This window comes from Halichoeres trimaculatus, unplaced genomic scaffold, assembly GCF_033239565.1.
Source record: "Halichoeres trimaculatus isolate MK-OKI-2021-1 unplaced genomic scaffold, fHalTri1.1 fHalTri1_scaffold_7, whole genome shotgun sequence".
NCBI lineage: Eukaryota > Metazoa > Chordata > Actinopteri > Labriformes > Labridae > Halichoeres > Halichoeres trimaculatus.
Genome location: NW_027437185.1, coordinates 17,209,507 through 17,226,918, shown reverse-complemented (window position 1 = coordinate 17,226,918; position 17,412 = coordinate 17,209,507). Strand labels below are relative to the sequence as shown.

Here is a 17,412-nt window from a genome sequence, read left to right as displayed (position 1 = left end):
TCAAAGAGCTGAGGGGCACAGCCGGGAGCTGCAGCCAGCCAGCTTTCCCCCTCCACCCGCCACCGCTGCTCCTGTCACTGTCCATTAGGAGGTGTATGAATGCGCCCTTGACAATGATTTATCAGGAATGATTCATAGATGGCATCAACCTGAACTAATGACTCACCAGCGTCTTCACTGGGGATTGTGGGTCGTCAACAGATGACATATTCTGTAGTCACCTCGTTCATCAGCTGCGATTAGATTCCAAAAGCAATCTCAGCCATACATCAGCAGACGGGTCTCGTTGTATTGTCTCGGAGAGTTTCGCAGAGACGGGTCATGGTTGCCACATGTCGCTCAAGCTGCCCAAGAACATCAGTACAGACTGGGATTTGAGGCTACAGGTAGATGCAATGCTGTGAGCTATTACCTTGGTTGACGGAGGCATGGATTTACTAAAGTACTCAATTATCCCCTGCCTCTTTTTCTGACCCGCTGCTCGGCTCTTTAACACCTATAACTCCATGCTTTATAGGCTCAACTACCTGCTGCAAGCGGAGACAGACTGATGGCCAGGCTACCTGAATGAACTGCCTTCACCGTTTTGGGCCCATTTGTCAAATCTTCATTCCTCCTCACTCTTCTGGCGAGGGATAGGTAAAGCTGTCTCACTCTGATGGACAACCTGACTGGTTATTATTTTCTGGAGTGTTACTGCAAACTGGCCATCTGACCTCAGCGGAGTCATCTTTAGCCTAATAACACCCCTCACACCTTACATTACTCAGCGGGGGCCTCCTCTTTTCCTCGGCTCAATACGACTTTGGCTTCATTTTCTCTTTGCAACGTGAGTAGTGCAGACAAAAGGAAACCCATTTTCTGCCTGAATTAGGCTGTTTCCCATTTCTTTTGAGTTCAAAGGACAGTAATACTCCTTAGCTGCTGAATATGTCTACATTTTGTTTGGTAAAAATAAAGCAATTTTGCCCTGGTATACAAAGTCAAAGTCATTGCAGCTCTAAGACCGACTGAAAAATGGCACATAGGCCACTTGTTAAAAGCAGTTTGCTTTTTGCACACAGTGACGGCCACACTATATGGCAGACAACAAAGCCATGTCGTCAGCGCAAATAAATACAAGCATTGGTGCTCTGCAGAGATGGCATCCCCCTGGTTTAATTATCGCTCCTGTCAATCGAGGTGGAAGAATACAGCACCTGACAAGGCGCGTCCTCATTCTCTCATCTCGCGTAGGTCTTTTTCACACCCTGAGATGCACAGACACCCTTCAGCAAACAGCCGAATCAAACCTAGAGATGGAGGCATTCTGTTGCCCCAAACACCCAGGTAACTTTACAGTGTCGACTCGCTGAATGCCCCCGACACCTCAGAAATGGGTCTATTCAACTTTGACAATCATGCCTGGTTTTTCTCAAGTGCAAAGCATTTGCACAACAATAGCAGCTGCATCGCCTATGAATAACATCCCAGAGATGTGGTTATGCAGCTATCTTTCCAATGACTCCAAATCACATTCCTGCTCTTGCGAGGAGCCTGTTTGTGATGCTTTAACTCCACAGGCTGCTGCAGGATACCTGAGCACACAGAAATGAAGTCGACACTGAGCGGGGATGGATAGCACCCCCGGATCTGTGCAGGGAAAGCTCAGCTCAGGGACATTATAGAGTGGGGGTGTGCAGACCTGTAGGCCATTCCACAAGGAGAACCTCCCATGGGTCTCATTTCAGAGAGGAAACCCACACGCGTTATTTCCAAAGGTCAGAGCCAGATGTAACATTACGGTTAAAGCAGTGATGGAGTGTAACACTCACACACTCTCCATCGATACAGCCTCTTGGCCTCCTTCACCACTCTGTAAGACAGGGTAATTTGGAGCAGCATTTATATTAGCTTTAGATTACGTGTCGATATCTCTGGATAGAGCAATGAATGAGATCAGAAATTCTTAAGGCTCAGCAAATCCTCACAGTACCCAGCAGCTACACCACCACAGTGTTTGTTCTTTCCCTCAGAGGAGCCTGCTTGTTCATACACGGCAGTCACAGCAGAGGTTAGGTGTTCATGACAACACAGGAATCCAATCCCAACATCACACCACTGTAAAAGAAAGACTGACAGAGGCAGATTGATTTGATGTCAGTCTCATTTCCTTACTCCATCAGTGCACAAGTTAAATACATGCCAGAGACAGCAAAGCGGTCATTTGCAATGATTTGTGCAGTGAAATTACAAGATGTCCCAGACGAGACCTTGAAAGAGGTTCATCCAACCTGCAGAGCTGGGTGAGTCACATGTAATGCCATTACAACCTAAAATATGAAGAGAATCCAAATGGATTCATGAAAAATGATCTCAAACTCAACCCACCACGTAGTGTATAAAGACAGTTAGACATATCGTGCTGCAGTCAGCAGAAGTTGCAACTTTAAATTTATGTGTCCATAAAATTTTGGATTGTTCGACGCTATAAATATTTTTTCTTTTGTAAAATGTTGATTGACTTTTATTAATCCAGACAAAAGGAACAAATCTGAAGACATTAGTTTTGCTACTACAGAAAAAAACCTGACTGTTTCTTTACTGTACAGAGGCAGAGATCTGTCTTCCATGAGGATGATGATAGTAAGAGAGAAAAGGTGTTTTAACATAAATAAAGCTGCGAGGAGAGTTGCAGTTTTACACTGAAACACTTCCCTAAAGCCAAGTGAATTTTCAAACTCAGCAGTATGTATTAATGCAGTCTGAGCATGAATCAGTTAATGTAAAATCCAGAATAAAAGCCGCTCTGGTACATAAGATGCAGTGCTACTGCCATCTGTATCAGCCACGTGGGGTTTACAATCCTTACCTAAGCCACCAGCTGTGAGGTGCAGACCCAGTACTTTTGACAAATTTTGCCTACAGATGTGCTTCCCGCCGCTCTGTAAGGAAGAGACTGCATACTTTCTCTCAGTAAACCAGCACCACACAGGGTTTACTGACTTTTCAGATTACCACTGTGTGCTTAAAATGACCAAAAACCTGTCACAAAGTGACGCCAGTATGGGTTCACATTTTACCATGCATCCCAGAAAGCTTTGTGCAGCTCCTTGAAACGGCTTGTTAGGGGTAAATACTTTTCCTTCTCGTGACGTCAGGGAGACTACATCCATGTTTTATACAGTCTTTGGTCACAACAGCAGCCAGTTTCTTTGAACATGTGTCTCATACACCAATCTTATTGGTAATGGAATCAAACTTAATTTTGCTTTTGTTAATTAAGTCTTTGTTGAAATAGTGTTTCTGCAGGAACAAACTCTCTGCAACTTGTAGTGTCAGCTTGTGATCCACTGCTACACTCTAAAAACAGCTGGTTTATTTTATTAACTCAATGGGACGTTTTACCTATGATGGGTTATTTATATGGGATTTAGGTTATTTTTCACAACTCAAGTGCTGATTTAAAAATTCATCAACCCAACACACATCCCTTGACTCAACACCTGGGTTGTTTGTAATTTTAACGTCATCATGTCATCACATTGACCTACGAGCTCCACCAATCAGACACAGCGTTAGGCTTCATGCACTGAGCAGTCTTGAAGATTATCACCATTAAATTAAACATTACATATTAGTTTGTAACCAAACTTCAAATAACTGCTTTACATTAATATAACTGCTCCTTTACATTTTTAAGACATCGTTTTTAGCAAAGTAATTTTTGTTTTGACAGTGTTTTGAAACCATGAGTAAGAAGAAACACATTGAATATGAAGCCCTGCTGTATGTCACATTGATGCGCGTACAGACTGTATCCACCACTGTTGGTATGGGTTAACTGTCTGAACACTGACTGGAAGACTGCCTGTCAGTGCTCCATGACTTTATCAAATATGTCTTAAATGAAGCTGAATTGAACCACCCTTTTTTATGTGTGTATTGCTTCAGATATATGTGGTTGAAAAAACTCTGAGTTATAATTAATTTGACCCAGAATTTGGGTAGAATACTTAACTCATCTGTAGGGTCAAATGGACCAATCTATCTTGCTGGGTCAAATTAACTGCTGCTAGGCTACTGATATAATGATCCAGCAGTTGGGTTATAAAACAACTAAAATTGGGTTATTTTTTATTTTAATCATAGTTTTTTTAGTTAATAGGTTTTGTTGTAAAATCCGTATTTTATTTTATTTTATTTTATTTTATTTTATTTTATTTTATTTTATTTTATTTTATTTTATTAAATTAAATTGTATTCTTATTTATCATATTTTACTTGTAGGGGGGTGATGTTACATTTTTTTTTTTTTTTTTATTGCATTTGATGCAGCTAGAGTCAACTTGAAGCTAATCTCCATCTGCAGTCCCTTGGCAGGTTGCAATTAAAACATCAAATGGTTGTAAGACATCATTAACACAGAGGAGTGCATTACAAACACAAGGGCACACACACACAAGGGCACACACACACACACACACGCACTTGATCCTGTTATTCAAAAGCAACGGTTTGGTTATCAAAGGTCTTTTCTCCAACAGCCATTTCGCCCTCAGATGACTCACTGCTGGCTAAAATTTGACCATAAAGGACACGGCAGTCTGTGTCAGAGCAAAATCATTACCTCTCTGTCACAGCCTCTAATTCACCATCCAATCAGCAGAAGAAATGTGTACAGTAATACATCAGATTCTTGGTCACAACCTTTCAAAGACTGAATGAATCATAAATTCTAGTCAGGAAACCCTCAGCAGGTAGTTCACTACGTGGGAGAGCCACTGAGTTCATATTTCAGGTTTGATTTGAGAAATGTGTCCAGCCACAGCATCTGATTTTTCAACTGCTCTGATCTCTGGTTCCTACACATACCATGATACATTTCTTCCCTTAATCAACCTCCATGGTTTCAACATAAAGGAGACTTTATGTTGAAACCAAGCCCTGCCCCCTTCATACTGATGGCTGGAGGGGTTTCGGTGTTTGCTGGGTGGTGTCTCATGTTAAAAAGCCTTGGTACTCATTGCGCTGCTGTAATAAAACCTGAGCGTTTAACATGCACATTTATGGTCCTCAATAACCCAGAAGTCTTAATAAAAATGAGAGCTGACATTGGCATGAAGGATCCTCCACACTAGCTGTCTTTAATGTCCAAGACGTTCCATTAAAAGGGGAGCACTTCCTCAGAAGCGGGGCTTTTATCCTGATTGCTTACAGGAAGGGAGGAAAAAAAAAAGAGAAACTGAACGACCTTCAGTGGCTCTATAACTAGCTGCTTCTCATAGTTGCTCAGTGAATGGCCATGACTGCATGCACACACGTGGACAGCTAAGTAACATGCATTGACGCAGACAGATGTGCGTAGGTATGCAGAAAGATTCCTGCAAGATCTGAAAGTAGAAAGAGACATATTGACTCTTTCATACAAGCTGAGAAACACGCTCAAATAATTTTGTTTCAGGCTACTTGGTATTCTGCTCACGCACAGACAAGCCTTCTCACTTCTTTTTTTTTTTACATCATAATGATTATTAGCAGATAGGGAAAAAGCTAAATCTGCATGTTCAATTAGTGCTTGTGCGATGCCAGAGAGATAATACATGGGACTGGCTAATGTCCTTGCTTCTGAACTGCTTCAGCCGCTTTTCGTTTGAAGCCAGAGAAAAAGAAGATGGGGACGGAGAGATTTCCCTCAGTGGGTGCACAACTGTTGAGCTACATTTAATAAGCCGGTCAAAAACACTCTCCTGCCGAGAGAGAGATGGCGCTTTTAATGACCATTCCGCTTCCAAAGTCTCAGATGTGCGGCTAGATTGCTTGCCACATCGCAGACAAGGCAGCCATCTTATTAATAGCAACGCACCACACAAGCTGCAGACTCAGGAGCACAAATCCAGGGAGGGAGAGACAGGAGAGAGACACAGGCACATGGAGGGAGAGCGTGTGTCCCCTCGCATGCTTTTACTGTGTGTGAAGGCAGGGAGACAGATGGGTGCAGTGAGGAGGAGATTAGACGGAGGAGGCAGGGCAGGGACCGGGTCTGGAAAATCCAGACCTCACGAGAGGACGTCCATGCAGGCCCAGAGTGGAGTGAAGTGGAGTGGAGGGCAAGAGCGGGTGAGGGGGGGCTTGGTGATGGATGTACCCTGTGACTGGAGCCCTCGGCACGCCCACATGGAGATGACACCAAGGCCAGGCTGGAGGAGCATGCAATCAGAGAGTGAGGCCGGAGGGCTGGGATGATATAGGAGGATCCAGCTTATTAAATAGGCTTCAGGAAGAGCATGGAGCATCTGAAGTAAGTTGTCACTCTGCCACCAACAGGCATAAAAGGAGAGTCTGTGTTCGATGGAGAGTGTATGCACTGTAGGCAGTGATGACAGACTGTGTACAGTGAGAGTGGGAATACGGTCATTAAACACAGCGACACACAGGGGAGCTTCAGAACAGTGTGTCATCGCTGATTTACTTTTGCTTTTTTTACCTGCATGGGCCTCGTTATCCTGCTTCTGAGCTGCAGGTGGAGAAGGGTGTTTGCGTGTGAGTGTGGCGTGTGTGTGTGTGTATGTAGACATGTGAATAACATCTTGCCTTATGCAGCACCTAAATTAAGCACAACACATTTATTGTGGTAACTCTGTTATTCAGTAGCACAGTCAGATAATAAGTTGAATATAAGGTGACACGGGCGCGGCAGTGGTGCTGTTTTTGAAATTTTATGTCCTGACTTTGTTTCTGTATAAAACGGTAAACAGTGACCAGCATCACTCATAAAGCACTTTTCTTGTCTACCCTCAAAATGCTCTCACTCTGCATGATGCATTCAGCTGTTCACACATACAAACACAAACATACATTCACATTCATCCAGCTGTTTGGGACTGAGTGTGACATCAACCTTTTCCTTAAAGGGGCCAACTGACTAGTCCACTTAGACTAGGACGCGGTCTCAAACTCAATTTAGGGCCCTCTTCCGCAGAGTCAATGCACTTCATTTGATTAAGATTTTATTTCTATAATTTTACTCCAACTCTTTGATTTTCCTCTTGTTTATTGCGTTGTCCTAGCAACAAAGACAACCTTCAAGTTCCTATTCCACAGTAGAGACTATAGGAGAGGAGAAGGATGCAGAGAGGAGGAGGAGGAGGAGGGAGGGCTGCGAAAGCAGGTGCAAAACGACATTTCTTCACTTAGATTTCCTGTCACATCTCGCAGCCCACTCCAGTCCTAAACTTTATATAATTACAACAATCTGTGCTCTGAGAGAGGCTGTGTGAAATCTGATTGCCATTGGTAACATTCGCAGCAAGAGTCCTGGCGTGATAGAAGGCTTCCTGTTTCAATTTCCTAGGATCCCTCAAGTTTTACTGGCTCCTTTTTTTTTTTAACATCCCATCAGTGGGGCATACATTTCCATTCAGGGGAAAAAACAGAGCCGGTAATATCCAATTTACTAGGAGGCAGAGGAGATGGTTTCACTGGCAGTATAATAACACGCTACATGGAGCGTAGCATTATGGAGTATGAATGAAAAAGGCATTTATGGTAAAAATTCAATCCGAACGCAGTCATCATTCATCGGAGGAAATCAAGGCAATTAGTAACACTTTAATGCAAATTGGAGAATGCAAAACACATCACAAATCCTTGGCAGCGTAATAGGGACAGAAGAAGAGCGGCGCAAATGACCTCTTATGAAAGCACTCTGGAGAGTTCCCTCTGCCGAGTGACAAGACAAAAAGTTGTATCTGTGAGCGTTTGTGTGTGTGCGTGAGACAGAGGGAGGTAGTTTGCTTCCTCACTACAATATTGCCTTAGACCAATCATCTATTAAATGCAAGAGTGATCTCTTTAATGTAATTTACTTCCATGTAATATACAGTAAAAGCCTGTTACACTTCCAGCCATGTGTGTCTGAAGCAGCATGTTTGTGGCTTGTTAACATCTTCAAAGCATGGCGTGATCTGGAGATTTCTCATTTGGATAATACCAACAAACAAACAGTGTGGAGTAACAATATCCTGGTAATCTGTCATGTACACAACACAGTCACAATTAAAAGCACGCAGCCGGCCTCTAAATGCATTTTCAAGTACGTGACTCACTGCAATATTTCCGGGATAAAGATGAGGTGTCATCTGTATGGCTCTGCAGGGGGCACTTTATGTAAGAAGCTCAACGATACAGTGCATTCACATGAGCAGAAGCACTACCTGCCTGGAACTCACCTATAATACTCCATCTTAATTCAGTGATGCATTAGAGGAGCAGCAGCATGAGGGATGTTTATTGCATGTCCAGGTTAAGCACACACGGTGCATTTAGAATTAAAGACATGGCCAACATGGGCGGTAAATCATCATGAAGTAGCATTAAGGTAGCCAGCAGATAAACAACACAGCTTACAAACAGAGCAGTGTGTATGCGTGTGTGTCATTTATTGTGACTGTGTCTGCCATTGAAAAGCTCTCACTGGTACACCGTGTCCTTTTTTATCCTGCCAACAGAGACACAGTATACCTTCATGTTTATTTCTGACACACAGAGGGGAAACTAGCACACCGGGCGAGAACGTCACATGTGGTTAGAAATCTGCCATGGAGTTTCAATTTCCGCATGGGAATGAACATCTCAGTCATTTAAATGCAAACACCTGCTTCTTAAAACATTTGTTACGCTGTATGATACAGTGGAATACATTACTCAATAACTCACGGGCTGCATCGCCAGTTTTCTAATATCAAGCAGCCCACACACCAGCAGGTATGAGCCCCACAGCTGTGCCCCCCTTCCATCCACCCCCCACCCACACCCACTGTACTGTACTTCACCTTCAGAGTGGTGGGAGAGAGTGAGCAGGCTGACACATGAAGCTCCAATCCCAGAACCGAACACAGTGATGCGGTTTGAGTCTCCTCCGAAGAAGCCAATGTTCTCACTGATCCACCTCAGAGCCTGGATCTGGTCCAGGAGCCCGTAGTTCCCTTTAGCAGCCTGGTCACCGGTACTGAGGAAGCCTTTAACACAAACGCAAAACAAGGAGATTAAAAAACATAGTGTCAGTTAATCAAATTTAAACTCATTGTTACAAATGCAGAGATATGAATTTGTCAACAACAAAAATAAAATGTCAGAGTTTTTCGCACAAAAAAGTTGGAGCCATTTCTTTTCTTGAAGGGTAAAAGGTTGGAGGGAAAGGATGACCACACCCTGATTTTGTCAGAGGAACCTTTGCACCGGATGACAACCGCAGTGAAAACATGACTTATTGCATGAAATGGCTGTTGGTAAAATAGGAGTGCGTGTGACCGCATGTCATCTGCACCTTATGGAAAATCAATGGCACGTCTCCCAGGGTGAACACCCATCATCAGATATATCGAGCTGCCCTGATGAAAACCTTACGAATCTATGAGAAACTCCGCACACAGAGGGAGAGAAAGACGTGATAATAAGATTTACACTAATCCTGCTCCTTTAAAACCCTCCATATGGACTGCGACCTCATTATATCAGAGTTAGCATCTTCCTCTGACATATTTCGATCCTCTCACACACTCTAAACACTCACAACAGGCGCTCTCCGGGCACATTTTCCTCCATGTCTGTGTAATCTGCTATATGATGTCTGAGTCGGACACTGAGTCTCTCTCGGGCACATCAGAGCTCATGTTAACACACCACCCTCTCCCAGCTGCTCTCCAGGGCCTAAGCCCTGCTGAATGATGGGTAATCGAGAGTCGTGGGAGAAGATCAAAGGCAAGCAATCCCTGAAGTCCCCACGGTGGACTCAGTGTCCATCAAACCCCTGAGCATGCATGTGAGGTGACAGCCAGGAGACGTGTGGAAAGTGAGACCCCCCCCCTCCTTCCTTCTCTTTAGCGGCAACACCGCCCAACATTTCACAAGCAATAAATGTGTTGATGCTGAGTGCTTCCAGCCTCCAGTGATGGTCCTTCAGCATCTCAACATTATTTTTTAACATCTATTTCATGGTTTATGCCTCCATATGATGACATTCTCTTTGTGTTTTGCTCCTAAGGGAGGTAAAGGGAGAACTTTTGATATCACCATTGAAAAAAAAGAGATGTGTTTTTTTTTTGTTTTGTTTAACTCTGGTCAGGCTGGTGATGCTCACTTTTAAATAAACACATCAGAAATCAGCTGCTCTAAATCCATTAGCTGTTTAAAATATGTATGTATTAAAAAAATGCTTGTCTGCCAGTTCCTATTCCCTCTCTTTGTGTGAATCCGAGGCTTTGGAGGCCACAACCTCCTGCTCAGTCCCCCTCCAAACGCAAACCCTCCTCGCCCGGAGAGTCTGTTGGCAGCAACAAAGAGGGTGGGCGCAGGAAAGGCCAGGCCTGATCATCGGTGTGAGGGAGGCGGTGGCACAGGAAGCAAAGCAGGAGACAAATGGATCAACAGATGGTCTCCTTCAGACGCATCCCCGAGGATGACAGAGCAGCAGGGCACATGCAAAGAGAGAGACAGTGAAAGAGACAGGCAGAGGAACAGAGACGGACACAGACAGAGAGTGAGGGAGAGGAGGGAGAGGAGGGAGGAGAGGAGAGGAGAGAGGAGAGAGGAGGACTCCAATTGAAGAGCTTTTCCCTTTTTCTTTCTCTCTTGCGGCTCCTCCTCACGATCCGACATAACTAAAGGACAACAGCTTTTACAAGCCTCTCCCGGGTGCTGTGGAGGGAGAGGAGACGTGCCTCTCCCAGAATAACCCTCATTTGTGAAATGGTTCACACTCCACCAAGTGTGCAGTATGTCAGATGGGTTAAGAAATGTCAGGAGACTGGCAGGTGAAGAGGAGTATGTGCATGTATTTGCAAAATCGATAAGATCCGCTAAACATTAACACATAAACGTAAATCATAAGAAATGTATGCCTTGGTATAGCATGCCTCGACGCTCAGGTCCTCTGTGACTTTTTTTTTGCTTCACTTGGGTGATTTCACTGCATCTCAAAATGAAACTGGCCATTAAAATGTAGAGGTGGAATCCAATATCTTAGACAACAAGACATGCTGCAGGCACCATTTAAAAATACATCTAATATGGCTGCTGGTTATGTTTTAATTGGAAAGGTGTCAGAAAGTATTTTCTTTGCAAAAACAATTAAGATAGCAAAGTAATTGTTTTTTTAACACTGCTATTTCTATTCTTATATTTAAACCACACTATTGTGTTGATGCTTTTGTTTTGGAGCTGTATAGTCTTTTTTGTCCTACTTCTTTACCTCTGTCACATATAGTTTAACTTGGATAAGGTACAGGAACTATTTAATTTCACTTCTTGCTGCATGTAGTTTACTTTCATCACTAAATTTTCTTTCCTCAACAGGGATTGAATTATAGATTTGCAGATCTAGCAGATGATCGGGTATCATCAGCACTGCGTGGGCTTTGGCTGAACATGAACCGTGATGTGCAGTGCACACTGTTCACAGCTCACTCCTACACAGGACCCTGGGATTCTGGGCTGAAAACCAGTGTTTCTGAACTATCTGGTTAGGCTGGTTATCCACTTGTCTGCACTACTACTAAACATGGCATACAATGGTGATTTAATGCACACTATGGTGCCACTCAACATGATAATCTCAATATATCTATCTTTGTAAGCTGCTTGACTTCAGATTAAAATGCAAATTGTTCCTTAAATGATTGTATCAATTAAGTTTGCTTGAAACAGTATGCACTATGTCAATTCAACTGACATCAAAACATCATTAACGTGAATACAGTTCAAGTTGATCCGGTGCTTTCAAAATAAAGTGCATAACAATTAATCTGCACTAATTTAATTTTCTCTGTGGCATTATCAATCTTGCTTGTTGTGAGTTCAGCAGCAAAGTGAAGAATAAATACAATCTTTTTTAGAGTCAAGTCCGATACCTCCAGGCTGACAATCTGAATACATTTTTTTTTCTTTCATAGCAATTTTTTTCCTACAAAACAAGATATTGCTTTGTACTGAAAGCATAACTGCCAGGGTAGATAATGTTTTGTTTAGACAAAGGAACTGCACAGACCAAGAAAAAGAAAATGCCTTGAGGTTGCAAATATGCTCAGGTAAAGAATTCACAAAACTTATTTTATTTAAGAAAACCTCCTTCAATTATAAATATGAAAACAACTGACTTGGGAGGTCATGCTTACCAATAACATCCAATGTTTCAATGCCTAAAACAAATATTCAGAAAACTGGAATTTAACCTGTCGGTTGTATACAACATGAACTCTTGATAGCTCCTCATTCATTGACTATATGCTTTATGTGTTAATAAGATATTTTGAGCTCTTCTCTGCATGTTCAACCCTCAGCTGAATGATTACATGATATTTTTTGTATCATGTCTCAGAGTTGCTCTTCCCTGACAGGGATGTGGTGAATTTATGATGTGGAAGAGCTGGTATTTTCTCCTCTTGTGACACAGAGTCAGAGATTCAGTCCTGATCTCAGCTGGACTGGCAGCAGCATTGGCGGCCTGGCTGCAGCCAGGTCAGGCCACACCTGTCACCTTACATTCCCCTTTGCCAGACAAAACCATGTGTATACTACTGATCCCCGATGAGAAACTTAGTCATCTTAACATGCCTAGAGGGTCGGTTTATGTACACAGCGCGACAGCATCCCCCCTCTGCTGTGTTTAAGGAGCTGCCGTATTGCTGGAGGGGATACATGAGTCGCAATCCTTGATGTTTAGTGACCAGTATACAGCTGTTTTTCTTTGACATGATTCCTCAAGTTATAACAAATGGTGCTACAGTAGTGAGCTGCTGTGTTCTTGGTTGCAATTGTTCAAGGGTAGAGTCTGTCAAATCTGTCCTTTACTTGTCTCAATTGTCTAGCAACTAAAAAGACTGTAGAGACAGTGGAAATAAGAAGAGTTTTCAGGAATTATTTTAAAAGTACGACATCCACGCTACTTCAAACTTAACCACTTTATATTATACAGTACTAGAGGAACATCCTATTTGATGTTGCTAACAGTAATGGCAGCAAAAACTTGACATTTCTTGTGGAGCTTTTTACTCTAAGCAGAGCTAACATTTCAAGTGCTTAATGCAATGTTAGCAAAGTTGCTACATCTCTTATTTTGTAGATTTAGGTTACAGTAGGCTTAAACATTAAAATAGTCAACATAGTTAGCAAGCTAATATGTAAGCAGTAGCACATAAATGAGCTTACTAGAAATATATGCCTTGTCTTTTATTTTGTGTTATAAGAATGTTAAAAAAAATAATGTTAGCTATGGTGTGGCTAAATGCTAATGTCAGTTCATGTATAGCATCTGCGAGACAAACTATAGAATACTAAAAGGTATTGCTAACTGAGATTAAGCTGGGCAGCTATACATAGCACTTGTGTAGCATTAGTTAGACTATAAAAAAAGTATTTGACATTGTTAGTTAGGACGAGACGAATACTAATGTCAGCTCTTGTCTAGCAATACAGCGACAGGTTATCGCCTATTGTATACAAATATTGTCACTTTAGATGTCAGGATGAAGCTAAATGCTGAGATGTGCTCTTACGTTTGCTAATGAGTTAGCAAACATGTTGTTTAACTTGAAGTAGGAGTCAATTCTCCCACAAATTTTAACTATCTATTAATTTGGCAGTTGATAAACACAGAAGAAATAAAGCAAAGATATTATATTATCTATTGTTTGAAACAACAAAGAGTGCAACCATCAAAGCTTTCCATCTGGCAACCTACAGAGACACACAGACACACAAATGTAAACACACAAACACGCAGGTCCCTATCACTTCATCACCTGAAAATCAGTGACTTTATTTACAAAAGAAGAAAGAAAAAAAACAGTCAGCCTGGAGCGTGATGCCACATAATGCATTCTGTGTCCTGATCATATTTTATCAATAAGCACGCGCCTCTATCTCAGCTCTCTCAGCTCCCTTCTGAGCTGCGGCACTGATTTCCTTTAGCCATGCCTCTCAGCATTGATATTGCTCTATTGATTATGATTTAAATGTCTGTTTCCTATACGCTGGGCCATAACTCACAGTGTAGCGGAAAGAGGTGATGATTATGATCGCTCCGACCCCAGACATCTCTCTTAGCCTGGTCTCCAGGATAATGGAATGTGTGTGAAGTAATGGCGAAGAGAGGGGGTGAGAAGGGGGTGAGGAAGGTTGAGGGGGAGGGCAAAAGCTTGTTATTGAGCTGAGGAGCGGGCTTACACAGGGACAGATGGAGGGAGCGGATAGGGAGGAGTGGAGGAAAAGAGGAGGAGGTGGATGGGAATAACAGCGGTGACGTAACTGAGGGGTCGTTTTTTGGTTTTCTTGCTTTTACTTTGCCTTCTTCCCTGTTTCCTTCTCCCTCTCATCCTCTCCCTCTTTCTGGGCGCTGGTTAACAAGGCTGTCTGTGTCCAAACTCTCCTTTGGTACTCCCCCTCCCTCAACCCCCTCGTCTCCCTCTTGCCCTCTCTCTCGAGCTTCACCCTCCTCTTTCTCTTCTCTAGGGAAAGAAAGGCCCACACAGTCGCAGCCTTGACAGCCTCCCCTAAGAATCCCCAACTACAAAAGAGGTCCAACTTCCCCCCCAGGCAGGCCGGGGCTGAATGGGAGCCTCTGGGGTGTGGATGAGGAGCAGAGGAGGGAAGGGGGCCACCCTCCACACAGACACATAAAGGGCCTGTGTGTCTGGATCTCGATGAGTAGGGGACATACCCAGCAGATCAACCTCCACAGAGGGAGTCATTCCCACAAGATTTCTCATCCTCTTTCCTCAAAGAGGGTGAAGATTTCAGCATGCAGACAACTGTCATTATGAAAAAAAGATGGGGTAGGTTAAGAGGGGGCGTAAGCTTGAATGAAGGTGACTGCCACTTGGATCAGAGCACTGCTCCTGTTTACAGCTCACTGCCCAATAGTATGACCGGACAAGTCTGATCTCAGAGAGGGAAAGTGAAAGAGATAGAGAGACGGGGAAAGAGGGAGAGCGGGAAATAGAAAGACAGAAGGGCAGGCAAGCAAAAGAAAGCCTCTTTATGGCAGCCTGAACACTGAAAGCCATTTACCCAACACCACTTTCTTGTTTCCGGTGGTGAGGAGAATAAAGCTTTGAGACAAAAATACTCCCCTTGTTTTTGATTGTCACTGCTACAAATTACAAGTTCCATATAAATGAATACAACACGACAGCAGAGTCAAACTATCAACAGTACGAAAGAATTTATGTATGAGCTCCTGACTCCTGCTAACCTCATTATGAATCAATAATTAAAGAAAATATCAGCCCGTCTTGGATAGCAACAACGACTTTGGATGTTTCAGGGGCCTGGCCCCAACACAGGGCGAGTTCAGACTGAATGAAAACAACCTCACTGATCTGAAGGTCTCTGCTGGATATATGAACTGACTGGTGCCTAACAGAAACTTAAACAGTTCAGCTGGAACATTAGTCTCAGTTGCACACCATGTCATAGATAGATGCCGTGTGTGAAGCAACGCCGCAGCCGTTCCGTGTGCTGAAAGGTGGCTGCATGGTCTGATGCATGATGCTGAAGATAGATAGAGCATCACGCATACTGTGCTGCTGCTCCTGCTGTGTATAGACTGAGCCACTCAAATGGAAAATGTGGTTTGTGTGCAACAAAGCGCTGAAAAAAAAGGAAAGACAACAAAATGTCAAGAGGGAAAAAAAAATCTGCAGCGCACAAACACCAAAGCTCATCTGACACATATCTGAGCCTCTAAAACCCAGATCTCTTACAGACCGACAGACGAGGGTTTGTGACAGCAACAAGGATGGAAAACTGATACTGTAAGTTGCCATTGGTCGTGCACGTGGCAGCTGTTGCTCGTCCAGCATGTGACTTCAGGGCTGCTTAATCTGACTGTGTGATGTGTCCCGGTGGTCAGGCAACACTATTCAAGGGCTCTGGTGAACAGCAGCGCTGGCAGCTACTACAAATGAGCAGTTTGCATATGTATGACCCCTGGCATCTGAACGCCACTCAATCAATCACCCATAGGCTACAGCGGCTGTCAGCTTTTAGTTTTGTTGTTCCTTTTCTGCTTTCAACCTCCTCCTCCTGGTGTCCTCGTCATGTTCCCTGTCTGCCTTTGCTCTCTGTACTTTCCACTTTTCTCTCCCACTACCTATCCATTTCTCTCTTCTTGGTATCTCCCAACATCTTCCCCTTTTCCTCTGAATAGCACCGAGTGGATTCTCAAAGACAGCAAAATGCTTTTACATTAAGGGACGCTTTTGCATCTCACAGCTGGTGCGTAGGCAGGCCAGCACGCTCCCACAGAGGGAGAGGGGGAGACTGGTGTTGGAGATGCACAACTGTGAGGTTAAGCAGCGCTTTGGTTCCACTTGGAGGGGCATGCATTGCAGGGAGATATTTCATGAACCATTTGCTCTTACTGTAGTTGTATATTAAAAAGAAAACCTTCTTGCATTATGCTCTCCATCCTTTGTTCAAACAATGCATGCAGAGTGCTGTGACTCATTCTTGTGGCTCATGGCAGTACGAGTTCAAAGGCCTGGTGTAAAACATGACATCAAGCCTGGGTGATGTAATTCAAAGGCGTGGTGAGAAAGTAAAGCACCACCCAGCTGCAGGAATGTGTGCGGCAGCGATGAGCCATGATACCTCACAGGAGATCAGAGTCTGGCTTATCAAGGCACATCACTGGAGCAGGGCAGGAGAGAAAGGTCATCATTTAGAGGATCTTCAAAGCTCCCCAGGTTAGAGTAGCTCTGATAGCCGACTATAATGAGCTCAGCTTGGTTGACCCCTCCCCTCAGCAGCACCTGTGAAACCAGCCCAGGCAGCCTACACATTTGCTCCTGATAAAGTTATACTCCTTCATTGTTCACTTGAAAAACCTGCCAACTTCAATTGTAAATCAATGACAGCCGTTTAAACGAACATCTGTTTTGCTGAGGTTTAGCACTGGTTTGTACTGTATGACTGCTGCTGTATTTGTCTTTGGAAGGGTATTATATTTTTGGCTCTAAAAAGCAGATCTACTGCCAGTGGGGTTGTTTTCTGATTTAGAACAGGCTCCAAATTTACAAGATGAAAAAATTCATCAGAAAATACCCAACTTGAGTCTGCTTCTCATAAACCAAAAGCAAAGTTTACTCTGCTTTTATCTAGATTGCCAGCCAGTAATATATATATATATATATATATATATAAATATATATATATATATATATATATATATATATATATATATATATATATATATATATATATATATATATATATATATATATATATATATATATATATATATATATATATATATATATGTAAATGAATGCATTTAGTGTTCATCTCAAGCTGGACCATAATAAGTGCTCGAACATAAGAGGGATGGATCTGGCTGCATTTTTCATATTCTTAACTCTAGTGTTTAAGAATATG

General features: G+C 43.0%; 1 protein-coding gene across 3 annotated transcripts in view; it reads right to left on the bottom strand.

Moving 5' to 3' along the window:
- The window catches only part of nlgn3a (neuroligin 3a), a 164,627-nt gene that overhangs the window by 53,269 nt on the left and 93,946 nt on the right, over positions 1–17,412 (bottom strand). For all 3 annotated transcript variants that reach the window (XM_074674908.1, XM_074674909.1, XM_074674910.1), the window contains one exon: positions 8,814–8,999. In XM_074674908.1, the coding sequence (XP_074531009.1) occupies positions 8,814–8,999 (186 nt within the window). The remainder of the gene's footprint in view (positions 1–8,813; positions 9,000–17,412) is intronic.